At 38.5% G+C, this 18,935-nt stretch overlaps 1 protein-coding gene across 17 annotated transcripts in view; it reads left to right on the top strand.

Moving 5' to 3' along the window:
* The window catches only part of RPS6KC1 (ribosomal protein S6 kinase C1), a 250,262-nt gene that overhangs the window by 190,968 nt on the left and 40,359 nt on the right, over positions 1-18,935 (top strand). For all 17 annotated transcript variants that reach the window (XR_008649737.2, XM_063613897.1, XM_055235081.2 and 14 more), the window contains 2 exons: positions 15,243-15,325; positions 16,395-16,490. Coding sequence is in view for 16 of the 17 variants with exons in the window: in XM_063613897.1 (XP_063469967.1) it covers positions 15,243-15,325; positions 16,395-16,490 (179 nt within the window). In the remaining variant the exon portion in view is untranslated. The remainder of the gene's footprint in view (positions 1-15,242; positions 15,326-16,394; positions 16,491-18,935) is intronic.

The following is an 18,935-nucleotide window of genomic DNA, read 5'->3' on the forward strand; positions in this document are numbered from 1 at the left end:
TAAAGGTATATACATTGTGCTTAATTTTAAGGTTTAGAAGAATTTGCCTTTGTTCTTATGTTGTCTTATTTACCAGAGATCTTTTTTTGATCCTAAAAGTTAATATATTTTGTCTCTTATGTTTTTTTTCCCCCAAAGAAAGCTTTGGAATCCTTAAGGTCAGATATTTAAAGTGAAAACTTTTTATTATTTTGAGAAAAAATCCTGTGGCATTAGAAAACTATACTTACTTTTCACCTCTTTCCCTAGTGTATTTACTACTGATTATCATTTTAATGTATTGTATGGATCTTGTGGCCTTAAAATTGGCCTATCATTCTGATATTTGGATAAAGCATTATGTTACTTATGTGATACATTCTTCCAGCATCTAACTATTGGTTTATTTTGAGTATTACATAAACACTTTATTTACAATGATGGCTGCTTTTTAATTAAATTTTATATGACTTCTTAATAACAGTTCCACAGTTGCTATAACTTTGAGAGTGAAAAGAAATGAGTCTTTTAAGATTCTATTCATTTAAAAAAGCCTAGTTAAGAAAAATAGTTTAGGAGTTCTAAATTACAATAGAATTTCTCTATAAGTGAAATTCTCTTCTAAGAAGATTCTGAACATATTGTATTTCCTGCTGTATCTTGGGGAGAGAAGATAGCAACAACAGAATATATTGCCAGAAGGAGGTTATGGACTTGTCTCTGGGAATTTTTGGAATGGGGATGGGTAACTATATTGTTAGTAAAGGTAAAGTGAAGAATGAGATGATCTATGTGGTGCTCCTTTAGTGGAAAAACCAGGGAACTGAGTCAGATGCCCTCACCAGTCCGACGGTGTGCCTTAACACATATCTGTAAATGTGGAATATCAGATTCCCTTATTAAGCATTTTAAAAATGATGTCTTTTAAAGAAAAGTAAATGCTGAATTTGGGATATTGAACGCCCCACAATTGCTTAAAATGCAAGATGGTTCATGTTTGTAAAATTTTATGGAAACGTTTTCGTTTAAAGCTTGAGTTTAACTTGCAGTTTCTAGTTTTCTCAATTTTCAATTCAATTTCCAGTGTAATGTTAGATCTGTCTTTGGTTATTTTTGCATCATGTCTTTGACAAATCCATGCAGTTTAAATTGTATAATCTTAAAAGGCAAGGCCTGTACACTTAGGTAAGCATACGTCATGAAGCATACATCATGATTTTAGTATGTTGGAATCACATAGTCTCTCCAGTGTCTTTCAAACTTCCTTAAGTCTGAGAGTGTGTACTGTTCTTCTTTCCCTTCCTTTCCCATCGCTATATAGACATCTTATGGTTGAGTCCAAGCTCTCTGCTTTTTTGCTCCTTTACTTTTGGGAGCCAAGCTTATTATAGTTGCAGTTCTGGATTTAGGGTAAACATTATTATTTTGGCTGTAAGAGGGAGACTTGGAAGACTCCGAATATCGTAAGGACTATAAAACTTTGTTATTCTGTGTTTTAGCAAGCTCTTTGGCAATATGGGCTACCAAGACAGCATTATTTTTCTGAAAAATGTCTTGGCTTATTGAAGAGTGTTCTATGAGGTGTTAAACATGAGTAAAGCAAAGGTAGGCAAAGCACATTTTATGTTGTGATATCTTTGTTTTATTTATTCTTGTTTATTCACTTGTGAAATATGATAGTTTGAATCATTAGTATGAATCAGTAAGATTCTATATTATAGTTAGAATATCAGAATACTGAAGTGAAAGTTCTAGAATTTTACTAAACAGTTTGCACATGTTTGATGTCCTTAAAAATTTATGGATGAGTTGAAATTTAATCAGGAGCTGATTCTGTGTCTCCATTACATTAAAAGATGATAATGGTTAGATTTAGTGGCCCTGATTCATTTCACTTACCACCAGGTAATTAGTCTTTTAGGGAAAGAAAGGAGTGGCTATGTATAGAAAGGAGAAAAGGAAGAAGATTGAGGAATGCTTGCTCATCTTAGCATAATCCACTCTTTGGGCATCTTAGGTTAATGGAGGGAGAAGAAGTTATGAGAAAGGCTCATGAGTGCTTTTGAAAACACTTTCAAGATCATAAAATTACAGATTATAAGAGGCTGAAAGAATGTTAGAGGTCTGGCTGTTCTCATTTGCAGAGAAGCATAGTAATATACTCAGCCAAGCTCAAACAGCAGCATAACCAGAGCGCTGGCAATACATCTGTTTGACTTAAGGACAAAAATCTAGGATTCTTTGATATCACCATCTCTTTTTGAGTTTTTGTGGGAATAAACTGAGAAATTGTTTTCTGAGGTAATAGTTTGTTTTTCTCTGATCATGTTTCTTAATGCCTGTAGTGTGCCACTACACTTGTGGAGAATAAGGATACTGTTTTATCAAGCCTAGAAATTGCAATTATAGAATGTAGTGGTAGGGAATGGGGCATGCCCAGAGACTTAACACCTTGTGTTTTATAGGAAAAATGTTTTGAAAATTGGCCAAAAAAAAGTGGTAGAATTTATCCTCTAAAATATTTTTCTAGGCCCGGCGTGGTGGCTTGTGCCTGTAATTCCAGCACTCTGTGAGGCCAAGGCAGGAGAATTACTTGAGCCTAGGAGGTTGAGACCAGCCTGAACAACATGGTGAAATCCTCTGTCTGCAAAAACTAGAAATAAAAAAATAAGCCAAGTGTGGTGGTGCATGCCTGTGGTCCCAGCTACTTAGGAGGCTGAGGTGGGAGGACTGCTTGAGCCCAGGAGGGCGAGGCTGCAGTGAGCCGTCATCCTGCCACTGCACTCCAGCCTGGGTGACAGAATGAGAACCTTAAAAAAAAAAAAAAAAAAAAAAAGGAAAACAAATGTTTTTCTGCTTGTTTCTAGAGATTTTTCAGATTTGAGGTAGGAGTTAAAGGAGATTTCTGAAATTCACTGTGTTATTCTTTTAAAATAGCCTCAGAGACTTATATGATATTTCTTTTCATTCTCTACTTTTGATTTTAGGCACATATACCTGATGTTTGTAGTAACTATCATGTTGCCTTATATATAAATCAGTGTTGTTGGTTTATGCTTAGATTTTTTACATAGAGTTTGCAAGTAAAGTAGTTTTAGAGTGGTGGTCTTTGACAGCCACACAACCTCAGGCTTCTTTTTGGCAATACAGTTTCAGTGTGTATCTTAAAATTTTTAATCTAAGAATTACTGATATTTAAGGAGGTTAAAAGGGCAGCCAAATAAAGTCCTTTGTTCTGATAATTGAAAGAATTTTTTTTCTATTTTAATACCTATAAAGAAGAAATTCTACAACTACTTACCTTCACCTGTTCTTATATTTAAGCTTCCTAGCTGTTAGGAAGTTCTTCTTTATATCTTACCTAAATACAGCCTAAATACAGAACTCTTTGTCATAGCTTAGAGTCATGTATGAAATCAAGGACAGTTGGTCATGATACCAATTTCACATTAATTAATGAATCCCTGCTTGATATAAAGTCATTTTGAACAGTTTCAAGCTGTGTTGTTAAGGGGACGGATTTAAAAATTATTCAATGTCTTCTTTTCTGGTTTCCATGAAAAACCAATTCACCTTTTTACAGTTCTTATCCTTCTCTACTACTCCAGTCAGATTAAGGATGACATTCAGCTTAGCGGCCTTCATAGTTTCAAAAGCAGTTTTCCTTAGATGGGACCAGCAGTGTCTTTAGGCCCAAGTGCTGTTAGAAAGCTGAACTAATCATATCCAAGAGAAGGCAAGAAAGAAAGTCAATGGGGAGAAAATGAAGCAGGCTGTCTGTGGAAGAGAGACGAGATGAAGATCCAGGAAAGATGGAAAATGGGGAGTGAAAGAGGTAGACTGCGGTTGACAGCTTAGCTAAAGTGTCTCCAGCAGTTATCTCAGGTGCCACTTGGTGTCTTGGACTAGCTAGCAAGCCCACTGAAGAGTGGGAATGTAAGTAAGCTTTGCAGGAGTGTCCAATCTTGTGGCTTCCCTGGGCCACATTGAAAGAAGAATTGTCTTGGGCCACATAAAATACACTGTAACACTAATGGTAGCTGATGAGCTAAAAAAAAAAAAAAGTCGCAAAAAAATCTCATATGTTTTAAGAAAGTTTACGAATTTGCATTGGGCTGCATTCAGCCCACAGGCTGTGGGTTGCACAGGCTTCCTCTAGGGGATTCTTAGGTCTCTTACTGCTGTGTTGCCTCCCATTCAGATTGGGGCTCATCAGACACTGTGGCAATCCACATTTGGAGCAGTACATTGGTCACTATTTACCTGTTAAGGACCCTGGCAGAAGATTACTTAGGGATTTCAAAGCAGCATAAAGCCTAGTTCATAGACTCTGCAGTTGAGCAAGTTCACAGAAACCAATACAGGAATCCACCTTGTCTGTCTCATGAAGTGCCTCTCAAATTTTTCTGCTTATGTACTTGACTGTAGAGGTAGATATGAAATGAGTATCCCAGGGGACCAGTGAAATAAGATTCTGAGATTTCTTTGAAGTCTTTTTATCTTGCAAATCCATGCAAATTTTACATTGTGTTCCGTAATAGGTCTATTTATTTTAAAAAATAGTAATAGTAAAACAATACTCCATCCCCTCCCCACATACAAAAGTCTTTGAGGCTCAGGAATATGGACTGTGCTTATCTTGTGGCTTCAAGAACACACTTCCCCTCGGCCTCCCCACTAACACATTTCATCTGGGGTGCATGTTCCCTGCAGTGGTGTGGAAAACAAACATAACATGTAGCTTTTGAGGATCTAGGCTACATTGTTGGTGGCACTTTGGACCTTTTGCTGAATTTAAAAGGTACCTTTATAAATATGTTAGCCATCGATTAGACAGACCCATCTGGGCAATCCTTTGCTCAGTTTTAATGAGGAACCTCATGAGCAGAGACTTAGAATGGGGCTTCAGTCTAGAGCTCCTTAGCACATGTTATTGGACCCTATAAACCATCTCATTAATTTTTACATTTCTCTAAGCTAACTGGATCTCAGATGTCCTGCTTCTTCCTGGGCACATAAATACAATATTCTCTCCCAAAGTCACCATACCCAAATAAGTTATTCCATAAGGTTGCTTAGAAATTGTAAATAATTCATGTAAAGTGTTAAACATGGTTTCTTACATGTAGTGAGCAGCCAGGAAACGGTAGCTGCTATTTTATTATTGCTGCTATCATAGCAATGTGTACCTACTGTGAACAAAGCAGCATTATAAATGGAAAGTAAAGCTGCTAGGTGGCACATTCAAAACTGATGGCTGACAGATAACTTTGGATCTTGAATTGTAAACAGGTAAAACTTTTTTTTTTTTTTTTTGAGATGGAGTCTTACTCTGTTGCCCAGGCTGGAGTCCAGTGGTGTGATCTTGACTCACTGCAACCCTTGCTTCCTAAGTTCAAGCGATTCTCCTGTCTCAGCCTCCCAAGTAGATAGGACTACAGGTGCACACCACCACACCTGGCTAATTTTTGTATTTTTATTTTTTATTTTATTTTATTTATTTTTTATTTATTTTTTTTTTATTATACTTTAGGGTTTTAGGGTACATGTGCACAATGTGCAGGTTTGTTACATATGTATCCATGTGCCATGTTGATTTCCTGCACCCATTAATTCGTCATTTAGCATTAGGTGTATCTCCTAGTGCTGTCCCTCCCCCCTCCCCCCACCCCACAACAGTCCCCGGAGCGTGATGTTCCCCTTCCTGTGTCCATGAGTTCTCATTGTTCAATTCCCACCTATGAGTGAGAACATGCGGTGTTTGGTTTTTTGTCCTTGCGATAGTTTACTGAGAATGATGTTTTCCAGTTTCATCCATGTCCCTACAAAGGACACGAACTCATCATTTTTTATGGCTGCATAGTATTCCATGGTGTATATGTGCCACATTTTCTTAATCCAGTCTATCGTTGTTGGACATTTGGGTTGGTTCCAACTCTTTGCTATTGTGAATAGTGCCGCAATAAACATACGTGTGCATGTGTCTTTATAGCAGCATGATTTATAGTCCTTTGGGTATATACCCAGTAATGGGATGGCTGGGTCAAATGGTATTTCTAGTTCGAGATCCCTGAGGAATCGCCACACTGACTTCCACAATGGTTGAACTAGTTTACAGTCCCACCAACAGTGTAAAAGTGTTCCTATTTCTCCACATCCTCTCCAGCACCTGTTGTTTCCTGACTTTTTAATGATGGCCATTCTAACTGGTGTGAGATGGTATCTCACTGTGGTTTTGATTTGCATTTCTCTGATGGCCAGTGATGAGGAGCATTTCTTCATGTGTTTTTTGGCTGCATAAATGTCTTCTTTTGAGAAGTGTCTGTTCATGTCCTCTGCCCACTTTTTGATGGGGTTGTTTGTTTTTTTCTTGTAAATTTGTTTGAGTTCATTGTAGATTCTGGATATTAGCCCTTTGTCAGATGAGTAGGTTGCAAAAATTTTCTCCCATTGTGTAGGTTGCCTGTTCACTCTGATGATAGTTTCTTTTGCTGTGCAGAAGCTCTTCAGTTTAATGAGATCCCATTTGTCGATTTTGGCTTTTGTTGCCATTGCTTTTGGTGTTTTAGACATGAAGTCCTTGCCCACGCCTATGTCCTGAATGGTATTGCCTAGGTTTTCTTGTAGGATTTTAATGGTTTTAGGTCTAACATATAAGTCTTTAATCCATCTTGAATTAATTTTTGTATAAGGTGTAAGGAAGGGATCCAGTTGCAGCTTTCTACATATGGCTAGCCAGTTTTCCCAGCACCATTTATTAAATAGGGAATCCTTTCCCCATTTCTTGTTTTTGTCAGATTTGTCAAAGATCAGATAGTTGTAGCTATGCGGCATCATTTCTGAGGGCTCTGTTCTGTTCCATTGATCTATGTCTCTGTTGTGGTACCAGTACCATGCTGTTTTGGTTACTGTAGCCTTGTAGTATAGTTTGAAGTCAGGTAGCGTGATGCCTCCAGCTTTGTTCTTTTGGCTTAGGATTGACTTGGCGATGCGGGCTCTTTTTTGGTTCCATATGAACTTTAAAGTAGTTTTTTCCAATTCTGTGAAGAAAGTCATTGGTAGCTTGATGGGGATGGCATTGAATCTATAAATTACCTTGGGCAGTATGGCCATTTTCACGATATTGATTCTTCCAACCCATGAGCATGGAATGTTCTTCCATTTGTTTGTATCCTCTTTTATTTCATTGAGCAGTGGTTTGTAGTTCTCCTTGAAGAGGTCCTTCACATCCCTGGTAAGTTGGATTCCTAGGTATTTTATTCTCTTTGAAGCAATTGTGAATGGGAGTTCACTCATGATTTGGCTCTCTGTTTGTCTGTTATTGGTGTACAAGAATGCTTGTGATTTTTGTACATTAATTTTGTATCCTGAGACTTTGCTGAAGTTGCTAATCAGCTTAAGGAGATTTTGGGCTGAGACAATGGGGTTTTCTAGATATACAATCATGTCATCTGCAAACAGGGACAATTTGACTTCCTCTTTTCCTAATTGAATACCCTTTATTTCCTTCTCCTGCCTGATTGCTCTGGCCAGAACTTCCAGCACTATGTTGAATAGTAGCGGTGAGAGAGGGCATCCCTGTCTTGTGCCAGTTTTCAGAGGGAATGCTTCCAGTTTTTGCCCATTCAGTATGATATTGGCTGTGGGTTTGTTGTAGATAGCTCTTATTATTTTGAGATACGTCCCATCAATACCTAATTTATTGAGAGTTTTTAGCATGAAGGGTTGTTGAATTTTGTCAAAGGCCTTTTCTGCATCTATTGAGATAATCATGTGGTTTTTGTCTTTGGTTCTGTTTATATGCTGGATTACATTTATTGATTTGCGTATGTTGAACCAGCCTTGCATCCCAGGGATGAAGCCCACTTGATCATGGTGGATAAGCTTTTTGATGTGCTGCTGGATTCGGTTTGCCAGTATTTTATTGAAGATTTTTGCATCAATGTTCATCAAGGATATTGGTCTGAAATTCTCTTTTTTGGTTATGTCTCTGCCAGGTTTTGGTATCAGGACGATGCTGGCTTCGTAAAATGTGTTAGGGAGGATTCCCTCTTTTTCTATCGATTGGAATAGTTTCAGAAGGAATGGTACCAGTTCCTCCTTGTACCTCTGGTAGAATTCAGCTGTGAATCCATCAGGTCCTGGACTCTTTTTGGTTGGTAAGCTATTGATTATTGCCACAATTTCAGAACCTGTTATTGGTCTATTCAGAGATTCAACTTCTTCCTGGTTTAGTCTTGGGAGGGTGTATTTGTCGAGGAATTTATCCATTTCTTCCAGATTTTCTAGTTTATTTGCATAGAAGTGTTTGTAGTATTCTCTGATGGTAGATTGTATTTCTGTGGGATCGGTGGTGATATCCCCTTTTTCGTTTTTTATTGCATCTATTTGATTCTTCTCTCTTTTCTTCTTTATTAGTCTTGCTAGCGGTCCATCAATTTTGTTGATCTTTTCAAAAAACCAGCTCCTGGATTCATTAATTTTTTGAAGGGTTTTTTGTGTCTCTATTTCCTTCAGTTCTGCTCTGATTTTAGTTATTTCTAGCCTTCTGCTAGCTTTTGAATGTGTTTGCTCTTGCTTTTCTAGTTCTTTTAATTGTGATGTTAGGGTGTCAATTTTGGATCTTTCCTGCTTTCTCTTGTGGGCATTTAGTGCTATAAATTTCCCTCTACACACTGCTTTGAACATGTCCCAGAGATTCTGGTATGTTGTGTCTTTGTTCTCGTTGGTTTCAAAGAACATCTTTATTTCTGCCTTCATTTCATTATGTACCCAATAGTCATTCAGGAACAGGTTGTTCAGTTTCCATGTAGTTGAGCGGTTTTGACTGAGTTTCTTAATCCTGAGTTCTAGTTTGATTGCACTGTGGTCTGAGAGACAGTTTGTTATAATCTCTGTTCTTTTACATTTGCTGAGAAGAGCTTTACTTCCAACTATGTGGTCAATTTTGGAATAGGTGTGGTGTGGTGCTGAAAAAAATGTATATTCTGTTGATTTGGGGTGGAGAGTTCTGTAGATGTCTATTAGGTCCACTTTATGTAGAGCTGAGTTCAATTCCTGGATATCCTTGTTAACTTTCTGTCTCGTTGATCTGTCTAATGCTGACAGTGGGGTGTTAAAATCTCCCATTATTATTGTGTGGGAGTTTAAGTCCCTTTGTAGGTCACTGAGGACTTGCTTTATGAATGTGGGTGCTCCTGTGTTGGGTGCATATATATTTAGGATAGTTAGCTCTTCTTGTTGAATTGATCCCTTTACCATTATGTAATGGCCTTCTTTGTCTCTTTTGATCTTTGTTGGTTTAAAGTCTATTTTATCAGAGACTAGGATTGCAACCCCTGCCTTTTTTTGTTTTCCAGTTGCTTGATAGATCTTCCTCCATCCCTTTATTTTGAGTCTATGTGTGTCTCTGCACGTGAGATGGGTTTCCTGAATACAGCACACTGATGGGTCCTGACTCCTTATCCAGTTTGCCAGTCTGTGTCTTTTGATTGGAGCATTTAGCCCATTTACATTTAACGTGAATATTGTTATGTGTGAATCTGATCCTGTCATTATGATGTTAGTTGGTTATTTTGCTCGTTAGTTGCTATAGTTTCTTCCTAACCTCGATGGTCTTTACAATTTGGCATGTTTTTGCAGGGGCTGGTACCGGTTGTTCCTTTCCATGTTTAGTGCTTCCTTCAGGAGCTCTTTTAGGGCAGGCCTGGTGGTGACAAAATCACTCAGCGTTTGCTTGTCTGTAAAGTATTTTATTTCTCCTTCACTTATGAAGCTTAGTTTGGCGGGATAGGAAATTCTGGGTTGAAAATTCTTTTCTTTAAGAATGTTGAATATCGGCCCCCACTCTCTTCTGGCTTGTAGAGTTTCTGCTGAGAGATCAGCTGTTAGTCTGATGGGCTTCCCTTTGTGGGTAACCCGACCTTTCTCTCTGGCTCCCCTTAACATTTTTTCCTTCATTTCCACTTTGGTGAATCTGACAATTATGTGTCTTGGAGTTGCCCTTCTTGAGGAGTATCTTTGTGGCGTTCTCTGTATTTCCTGAATCTGAATGCTGGCCTGCCTTGCTAGATTGGGGAAGTTCTCCTGGATAATATCTTGCAGAGTGTTTTCCAACTTGGTTCCATTCTCCCCATCATTTTCAGGTACACCAATCAGACGTAGGTTTGGTCTTTTCACATAGTCCCAAATTTCTTGGAGGCTTTGTTCATTTCTTTTTATTCTTTTTTCTCTAAACTTCCCTTCTCTCTTCATTTCATTCATTTCATCTTCTATCAGCGATACCCTTTCTTCCAGTTGATCGCATCTGCTACTGAGGCTTCTGCATTCTTCGCGTAGTTCTCGAAACTTGGCTTTCAGCTCCATCATCTCCTTTAAGCCCTTCTCTCCATTGGTTATTCTAGTTATCCATTCTTCTAATTTTTTTTCAAAGTTTTTAACTTCTTTGCTATTGTTTTGAATTTCCTCTCGTAGCTCAGAGTAGTTTGATCGTCTGAAGCCTTCTTCTCTCAACTCATCAAAGTCATCCTCCATCCAGCTTTGTTCCGTTGCTGGTGAGGAACTGCGTTCCTTTGGAGGAGGAGAGGTGCTCTGTTTTTTAGAGTTTCCAGTTTTTTTGGTCTGTTTTTTCCCCATCTTTGTGGTTTTGTCTACTTTTTGTCTTCGATGATGGTGATGTACAGATGGGTTTTTGGTGTGGATGTCCTTTCTGTTTGTTAATTTTCCTTCTACCAGACAAGACCCTCAGCTGCAGGTCTGTTGGAGTTTACTAGAGGTCCACTCCAGACCCTGTTTGGCTGGGTGTCAGCACTGGTGGCTGCAGAACAGCGGATTTTCGTGAGACCACAAATTCAGCTGTCTGATAGTTCCTCTGAAAGTTTTGTCTCAGAGGAGTACCCGGTTGAATGAGGTGTCAGTCTGTCCCACTGGGGGGGTGCCTCCCAGTTAGGCTGCTCAGGGGTGAGGGACCCACTTTAGGAGGCAGTCTGTCCGTTCTCAGATCTCCAGCTGCGTGCTGGGAGAACCACTACTCTCTTCAAAGCTGTCAGTCAGACAGGGACATTTAAGGCTGTGGAGGTTCTCGCTGAGTTTTTGGTTGTCTGTGCCCTGCCCCCAGAGGTGGAGCCTACAGAGGCAGGCGGGCCTCCTTGAGCTGTGGTGGGTTCCACCCAGTTCGAGCTTCCTGGCTGCTTTGTTTACCTAAGCAAGCCTGAGCAATGGCGGGCGCCCCTCCCCCAGCCTCGTTGCCGCCTTGCAGCGTGATCTCAGACTGCTGTGCTAGCAATCAGCAAGACTCTGTGGGCATAGGACCCTCCGAGCCAGGTGCGGGACACAATCTCCTAGTGTGCCGTTTTCCAGGCCCGTTGGAAAAGCGCAGTATTAGGACGGGACTGACCGGATATTCCAGGTGCCGTCTGTTTCCCCTTTCTTTGACTAGGAAAGGGAACTCCCTGACCCCTTGCGCTTCCCAAGTGAGGCAATGCCTCGCCCTGCTTCGGCTCGCGCACAGTGCGCTTCACCGACTGTCCTGAACCCACTGTTAGGCACTCCCTAGTGAGATGAAACCGGTACCTCAAGCAGAAATGCAGAAATCACCCGTCTTCTGTGTCGCTGGGGCTGGGAGCTGGAGACCGGAGCTGTTCCTATTCGGCCATCTTGGCTCCACCCTCTATTTTTTATTTTTTTATTTTTTGAGATGGAGTCTTGCTCTGTTGCCCAGGCTGGAATGCAGTGGCATGATCTCGGCTCATTGCAACCTCTGCCTCCTGGGTTCAAGCAATTCTCCTGCCTCGGCCTCCCGAATAGCTGGGACTACAGACGCGCGCCACTACACCTGGCTAATTTTTTGTATTTGTAGTAGAGACGGGGTTTCACCATATTAGGATGCTCTTGATCTCCTGACCTCTTGATCCGGACTCCCAAGTGCTGGGATTACAGGCGTGAGCCACTGCACCTGGCCTATTTTTGTATTTTAGGAGAGATGGGGTTTTGCCATGTTGGCCATGCTGGTCTCAAACTCGTGACTTCAGGTGATCCTTATAATACCAAGAAGTATACACTGCTTGCGATATGATTAAAGAAAATGGAGCAAATGAAATTTTTGAATAAAAAGATACTTAAGAAATAAAACCACTAACTACACTAGGGGAAAACTGATTTTAGCTTCACATTATTTAACAATGTGGCCAAAGCATAGAATTCTGTGGAGGAATAGTGCCTAGTATGGTTCCTAATTTGTGCTGCTTCATGTGTGTTGGTTGAATGAATTTGATGGGTTGATACCTTATTATGGAAGCCGAATTGTATATATGTACCTGATTAAGCAAGAAATTTGAATGTTATCTAATGGTCAGTGAGAATTTTGAGCAGGGAAATGATGTCATTCATTGCTTGTTTTAGACTGGAAGGAAATGTACAAAAGGTTATATTTTATGATAGAACTATGATAAATTTCCCTTTTACTTTGCTAACATTTCTAAGAACACGCACACTTTATAAAGTCTAAGAGTACACTTCCAAAGGTGATAGTGGCTCCCTGTGAAATGGGGATGGGGGTGAGGGTAATGTATTTGAATCTGGGAGGGGTAGCATATGTACTTTGAAAGAGAGCACCCAGGAATATGTCCTTCATGAGTGTCATTATTTTAGAGAATCCTTGAGTATCAAATCATAGAGTTCCTAGAGCCCCTCCGCTCTAACTCTCATGTTATAGATGAGATCAAGTGAATTCCTTGACTCAACCCAGGACTCCTGATTCCTAGTTCATTGTTCTTTCTCATGCATTAAAGTTGTGGAAAAAAATTATGCAGATGAACAGAAGGGAGGATTGGTTTACGTAGTTTTTCTTCCCTGCTCCAGAGTAACTTTTCCAACAAGCCTGAATGTTTTCATATCATCTTGCTGTACTTTAAAAATTTAAACATTTGTGTCAATTACATATTCATGTAGGTAATAAAAAAATCTCACTGGCTGGGTGCGGTGGCTCATACCTGTAATCCCAGCACTTTGGGAGGCCAAGGCGGGTGGATCCCCTGAGCTCAGGAGTTCAAGACCACACAGGGCAACATGGTGAAACCCCGTGTCTACTAAAAATACAAAAAAATTAACTGGGTGTGGTGGCACGCACCTGTAGTCCCAGCTACTTGGGAGGCCGAGGCAGGAGAGTTGCTTCAGCCCCAGAGGTGAAAGTTGCAGTGAGCCAAGATTGTGCCACTGCACTCCAGCTTGGGCTACAGAGTGAGACTCCGTCTCAAAAAAAAAACTCACCACCCCAGAGGCAAATCAGTAAAACATCTTGTCATGTTTTCTTACCAGTCTTTTTTCTAAATGTGTACTTTTAAAATTAGAATTGTATTGTTTTTATAGCTTTTTAAAAAGCTATTGTTTTATAGCTTTTTATATGTTTATATATACAAACATTCACTTAAGTATATGTAGGTGTTATTTTTTTAATTTTTTTTTTTTTTTTTGAGATGGAGTTTCGCTCTTGTTGCCCAGGCGGGAGTGCAGTGGCACTCTCTCAGCTCACTGCAACCTCCACCTCCCAGGTTCAAGTGATTCTCCTGCCTCAGCCTCCTGAGTAGCTGGGATAACAGGCGCTTGCCACCACGCATGGCTAATTTTTGTATTTTTGGTAGAGATGGGGTTTTGCCATGTTGGCCAGGCTGGTCCTGAACTCCTGACCTCAGGTGATCTGCCTGCCTCAGCCTCCCAAAGTGCTGGGATTACAGGCGTGAGCCACTGCACCTGGCCCTATTTAAAATGGTTATGTAGTAGTAATACATCATACAGATGTGCCACAACATATATGATTAAATCTCTATTGTTAGGTAGTTCTCAATTTTTCAAACAAGCAACTGTTTTATAAACGCAAATAGTTCTAAGAACGTTAGGAGACTTCGAGTCATTCACATACTAGTTTGAATTAGTTAATATCTGGTTTCTTTTTACTACCTAGTTGAGAGCAGCTAGTTGGAGAATGGAAATTGTGATTTGGCATGAAGCACTTCAGGAAGAGGGTGGGCTCGGGTAGGGCTGTGAAGGGGTAGAGTTCGATATAGGCTGTTTGAACCTCAGAAAAAGGGATGTAGAAAAAGGTTGCTGAATGGAGTAATTTCAGTGTTTTGCACAGGAATGGCTCTTTTTCTGGTCCATATGACTTTTGCTTTAAGACTATTGCTCAAGCTATTTTGTAAGTTTGGGGTTCTCCCACACAAGTAGATTGACTAAGCATTGGTTAAAAGGCTAGGCACCTGAGTACCACTTACATGTTTTACTTTCCAAGTTCCAACCTAACTACTTATAAACTTGAAAATAGTTATGAATTGTGGGTTACCTATAGTCAAATAGTAGGGTTTTTTTTTTTCAGTCAATTGGAAATGAAAGGGCAGGTATTGGAAAGGCTTGGGGACTAATTTAATGCCATTAGGAAAGCACAAGATAACATAAGGGCTAAAAGCCTCAAAAAAAAAAAAAAAAAAAAAAAAGGCGAAATGAGGAGTTGTTGCTGATTGGTGCAGGAACCTGAAAGATGACACCTGAAAACTCAAATTACACTTCAGGAACTTGTGCTGGCGAGAGATAGGGATAACACAGATAAAAGTGTAATTTGTAGATATTCTAAAATCCCTTATCTTAGCCAATAGTTTCAGCCCCGTGGCTTAAAACAATATATCTATCTGTACTTTAGCAAAATGGGTGGATTTGCATTTCACATGCTCCTCCTTTGGTTGAAAACAACTGATTACATAGGAAAGGGAAGATGATACTATAAACTAGGTCTTTGTTCTGCTACAGTATGACATTGGACAAGGTATTTCATCTCTCTGGTTTCTAACCTGCAAGTAAAAGGATGATTAATATTGGTTTAGATAATTTTTAAAGTTCCTTTAGAACCTGAAGCGTCTTTATTTCTACAACAAAAAAATCACCCATGAGGTAGAATTGGCTATACATTCTCAAATGTAAAAAATTAAGCAAAATGCTGATCTAGTAGGTTCACGTAACTTTTAAGTAAAGCATCTTGAAGGTGTCCCTCTATCAACTGAAGAACAAATATCTGAGTTTAATATATGACTGCATAAAAAAAAAATGCAACCGCAGTAGGTGACCAAAGGGATAAGTAACTTTCAGGAATTTTGAAAGCCCAGTAGTGTTTAGTAAATGCTCTCTCAGCATTAAAAAGGTCACCTTGCTAATACATGTTAATTTTGAAAGTTTAATTGACCTTTGGAATTTTAATATCAACCTTTTTTGGTGTTTAGAGGTTGGAGCAATCACTGAAGAAACTGAAGCCTGTGATTGGTGGAGTTTGGGTGCTGTCCTCTTTGAACTTCTCACTGGCAAGGTAAGCAGTGGCCTGGATGTTTAATAAATTTACTCAGATGCTACCTTGATTTCAAATTGAGAACATTAGCCTTCACCCTTAGTTTTTAAATCAGGGACTAAGCAAGAAAAACTTTGATACCGAAAGCAAGTAGAGAAATGCAAGTTTATCAAGAGTCCAGATTTTTTTAGAAGTTGGATTGCATTACGTTGAATAAATTGATGGTAAAGTTATTTTATGTCACAATATTTCGTAGTGAAATATGACTAAACCTTTTTTCTTTTAATTTTCCATGATTCAGCTTTAACAGGGTCAAATCTGTAAGGTTTATGTAAGGATGTGTTAAAATTCTCTGGATGTTTTAAACATATTGTCTGAAACCAGGAGAGAATTCTTATTTAAGAAAATTAACGTAGATATTAAAGTTAACATTATCTTTTTCTCAGTATCATAAATTTTTCCTATCTGTTCTAGCTTAAGGACAGAAATTATACTCTCAGATGAATGACTTTTGAGTATGATGTTTGAGTTAGTAGACTTTAATAAAGTATTGTGCAGATTGGCTCCTGGGAAGAAAATGAAGGAAATGAACAGTTACACTTTTGTAAATAGTCATCTACCTACGTGTGTAGATAATACTGACCTAAGATTGCTGGGGAGTTTACAAATCACCTTTACATACATTTAAACTGTAAAGTGCTATATATGTATGTAAAGTATTATGACTAACAAATTCTAAACTCTGTAGGGTTTTTAAAACATTAAAACATTTTAAAGGTGTCAAATCCCTTTTTAGTTTTGCGTATAATTTAAGCTTTTCTATAATATTCTGAGCCATTAATTTTATAACTAAGGAGGATGGGACAGTAGCATAAGCTTATGATGTGATCATGGTGTTGTCTTCATTTCAGTTAAAAGTTCTGTAGGCTCACAGCCCTCATCCTAAACTGCTTAGGCGGCACTGTGTTGATTACTACACTTCCAGTTAAAATGGTTGTTGAGCTGTCTGTACTTGCTGTCCATAAATCCTATGATAGAACAAAATATGATGTTATTTCGGATAGGAAGTGTACCTTATTGATTGTTTCAGACTCTGGTTGAATGCCATCCAGCAGGAATAAATACTCACACTACTTTGAACATGCCAGAATGTGTCTCTGAAGAGGCTCGCTCACTCATTCAACAGGTAATTTAATTGACCTATTGGCCAGGTGTATCAACTGTGCAGATTAGCAGAGCCCACACCTCCAAAACCTTAAAAAGAGATTAGTTTGGAGCAAGACGCATTCAGAATTAATACTGTATATTTTCAGGCTTTTGCCATCATCGAAGTATTGATGGGTTTAGAGAGTATAGTTAAAACTTCTTGGTATTAATTTTTTTCCCAAAATTTAGGGCTCACAGTTAGTGAATTCTGTATATTTGTGTAACTCTGTGATTTGAGTATTGCTTTTAGCTTGTTTGGGGCTGCTCTAATTTTGCAGTTACATTTTGTAACCTTATATGAATGGCTATTTTCAATTTTTAATTCTTATTTATAAGTTTACTCAGGTTATTTATAAAGCTACTCAGGTTGCTTAGGAGAGACATATTAGAAAATCTTGTCAAGTTAGATACTTCATCATTGGTTGAACTTGGGCATTGGTGTCAGTGATTACATTTCTGGTGGCTTTGAAGAAAGAGACCATTGATAATTAAAGTTCAGTATCCCAGAGATAGGCTTGGAACTCCAGTGAGCCTCTTAGATTGATTCCTCATACTTAAATTACTCCTCTAGTTTTGTGTAGTGAATTTTGCTGATATTGAGGGTTGTTAGTACTCTGGTGTGACAGGCCCATTGCTGGGCTATCAGCAGGAACAAGAACTGGGATCCTTATACTTTTATGAAAAATATAATGGAAAAAGTTCTTCAAAAAAGATCAAGAACTAAAATTATGTAATGAAACATGGATTTTTTAAAAAAAAAAATTCAGGGAAAACAAAAATTAAAAGAGGGCAGGGGAGCATATATTAGGAAGATAATTAACTAGTATTCTCTTGAAGAGTGATTTTGCTTTCATTCAACAAATATTGTATACAAGGCACAGTGCTATAAGCTACAAAGGTAAGACAGGTATTATAACCATACCACATGGAAATTGATAAAGGCTGTCAAAGAGTTTTAAAAAATACTGTGGCAAGTCAAAAGAAGGAGGCGGATATAATCAGTGGAGTGGTAGTATTAGGGAAAGTTTTTCTGGAATGGATGCTACTTTTGCTGGGCCTTAGAATTTCAGCATGGCGAGGATGTGGGGAGAATAGTCTCGGTGGAATGAATGGTTTGAACAAAGGCAAGGAAGGAGTCTGAAAGACCCAAGTTTAGGAAACAAAAGTTTGATTTATCTGGAATAGAGAGAGAAATAAAGGTATGGGTAGTAGGTGAGCATAAAAAAATAAGTTGGGGTTTTCTTATGGGGTTCTATTATCACAAACACAAGAGTAAAGTGATAATATTTAATTCATTAAAATTTGAGATTTGGAGTTTGTGGAGAAGAGTAAAAGGTTTAGAGTTGTACTTCAGGAAGATTAATTTGCCCAGAGTATGCAAACTATAAAGAAACAATCAGGGTGGAAATGCTGAGATGAGAATACCTAGATCACTTTAGATTAAGAGGTAATGAAGAGATACATAAAACATTTCATTCTAATGGAGAAAAAAAGAATAGCTATTCATTTGATTTCATCTTACTCGTTGTGGCACGAGATAAATTCAAAGTATTTTTTAGTAAGTAATTTAGGAAAGACTAGCAACCACTATTTTTTGTTTCTCTTCCTTGAAGAAGTAGTCATTATTATATAATATTGAAAATAGAATTCCTCATAATAAGTTATCAAGTTCTGCTTTTGTCTTTATTAGAAGTTATGTTGTAAAGGAATCTAGGCTTAAGGTATGGTAAGTCCCCAAACTCAGATATGTATAGCTTATATAGTAAATCAGCATTATGTCATTGGCCTGCCTAAGGAAACTACCACTCATGTTGAGGAAACATCATCAGGAAAGGGAAAAGGGGTCTCTTGGCATGATTAGCAATTTGTCATTTTGACTTTCCTTTTCCACTACCTCACAGGTCATAGAGGTCACTTTAAAAAAAAAAATCACAAAATGATTTATATGGAAATAATTCTACGTGGGGGAATTTTCTCCTCTTTGGTCTTCTAGCTCCTTGCTTTGTTCTTAGATTTCATAATCCCCTGTACCCCTGGTTCAGTTATCTGTCTGAGTCAAGGGAATGGTGCCAAAATAAACATAATTACATTTTAAATGAAATCTTAAAAAAATCCCTCAGAGCATGTATGTTTGTGCTTTAGCATGTACAGTAGTTAATTATGACACAGTTGCTTGGTCAGTTTTAAGAAATCGTGTGACGAAAAGACCAAAACAAATTTTCGTGCCCTCATTGCTCAGCTCTGTTGCCTATTCTTCAGGAGAAAGGAGGTTGGCAGCTGCTGTCTTGGATTCATTAACTTGAATGTGCCACTGGTTGACATTTTCTTAAGCAGTAGAATCTTTGTGTGACCTCTCTTGAGGTGTGTTATTGCCTTTAAAATGGCAGAATAAGCAAGATAGTCATGGTTAAAACAATTATACTTT

Source organism: Symphalangus syndactylus, chromosome 19, assembly GCF_028878055.3.
Source record: "Symphalangus syndactylus isolate Jambi chromosome 19, NHGRI_mSymSyn1-v2.1_pri, whole genome shotgun sequence".
NCBI lineage: Eukaryota > Metazoa > Chordata > Mammalia > Primates > Hylobatidae > Symphalangus > Symphalangus syndactylus.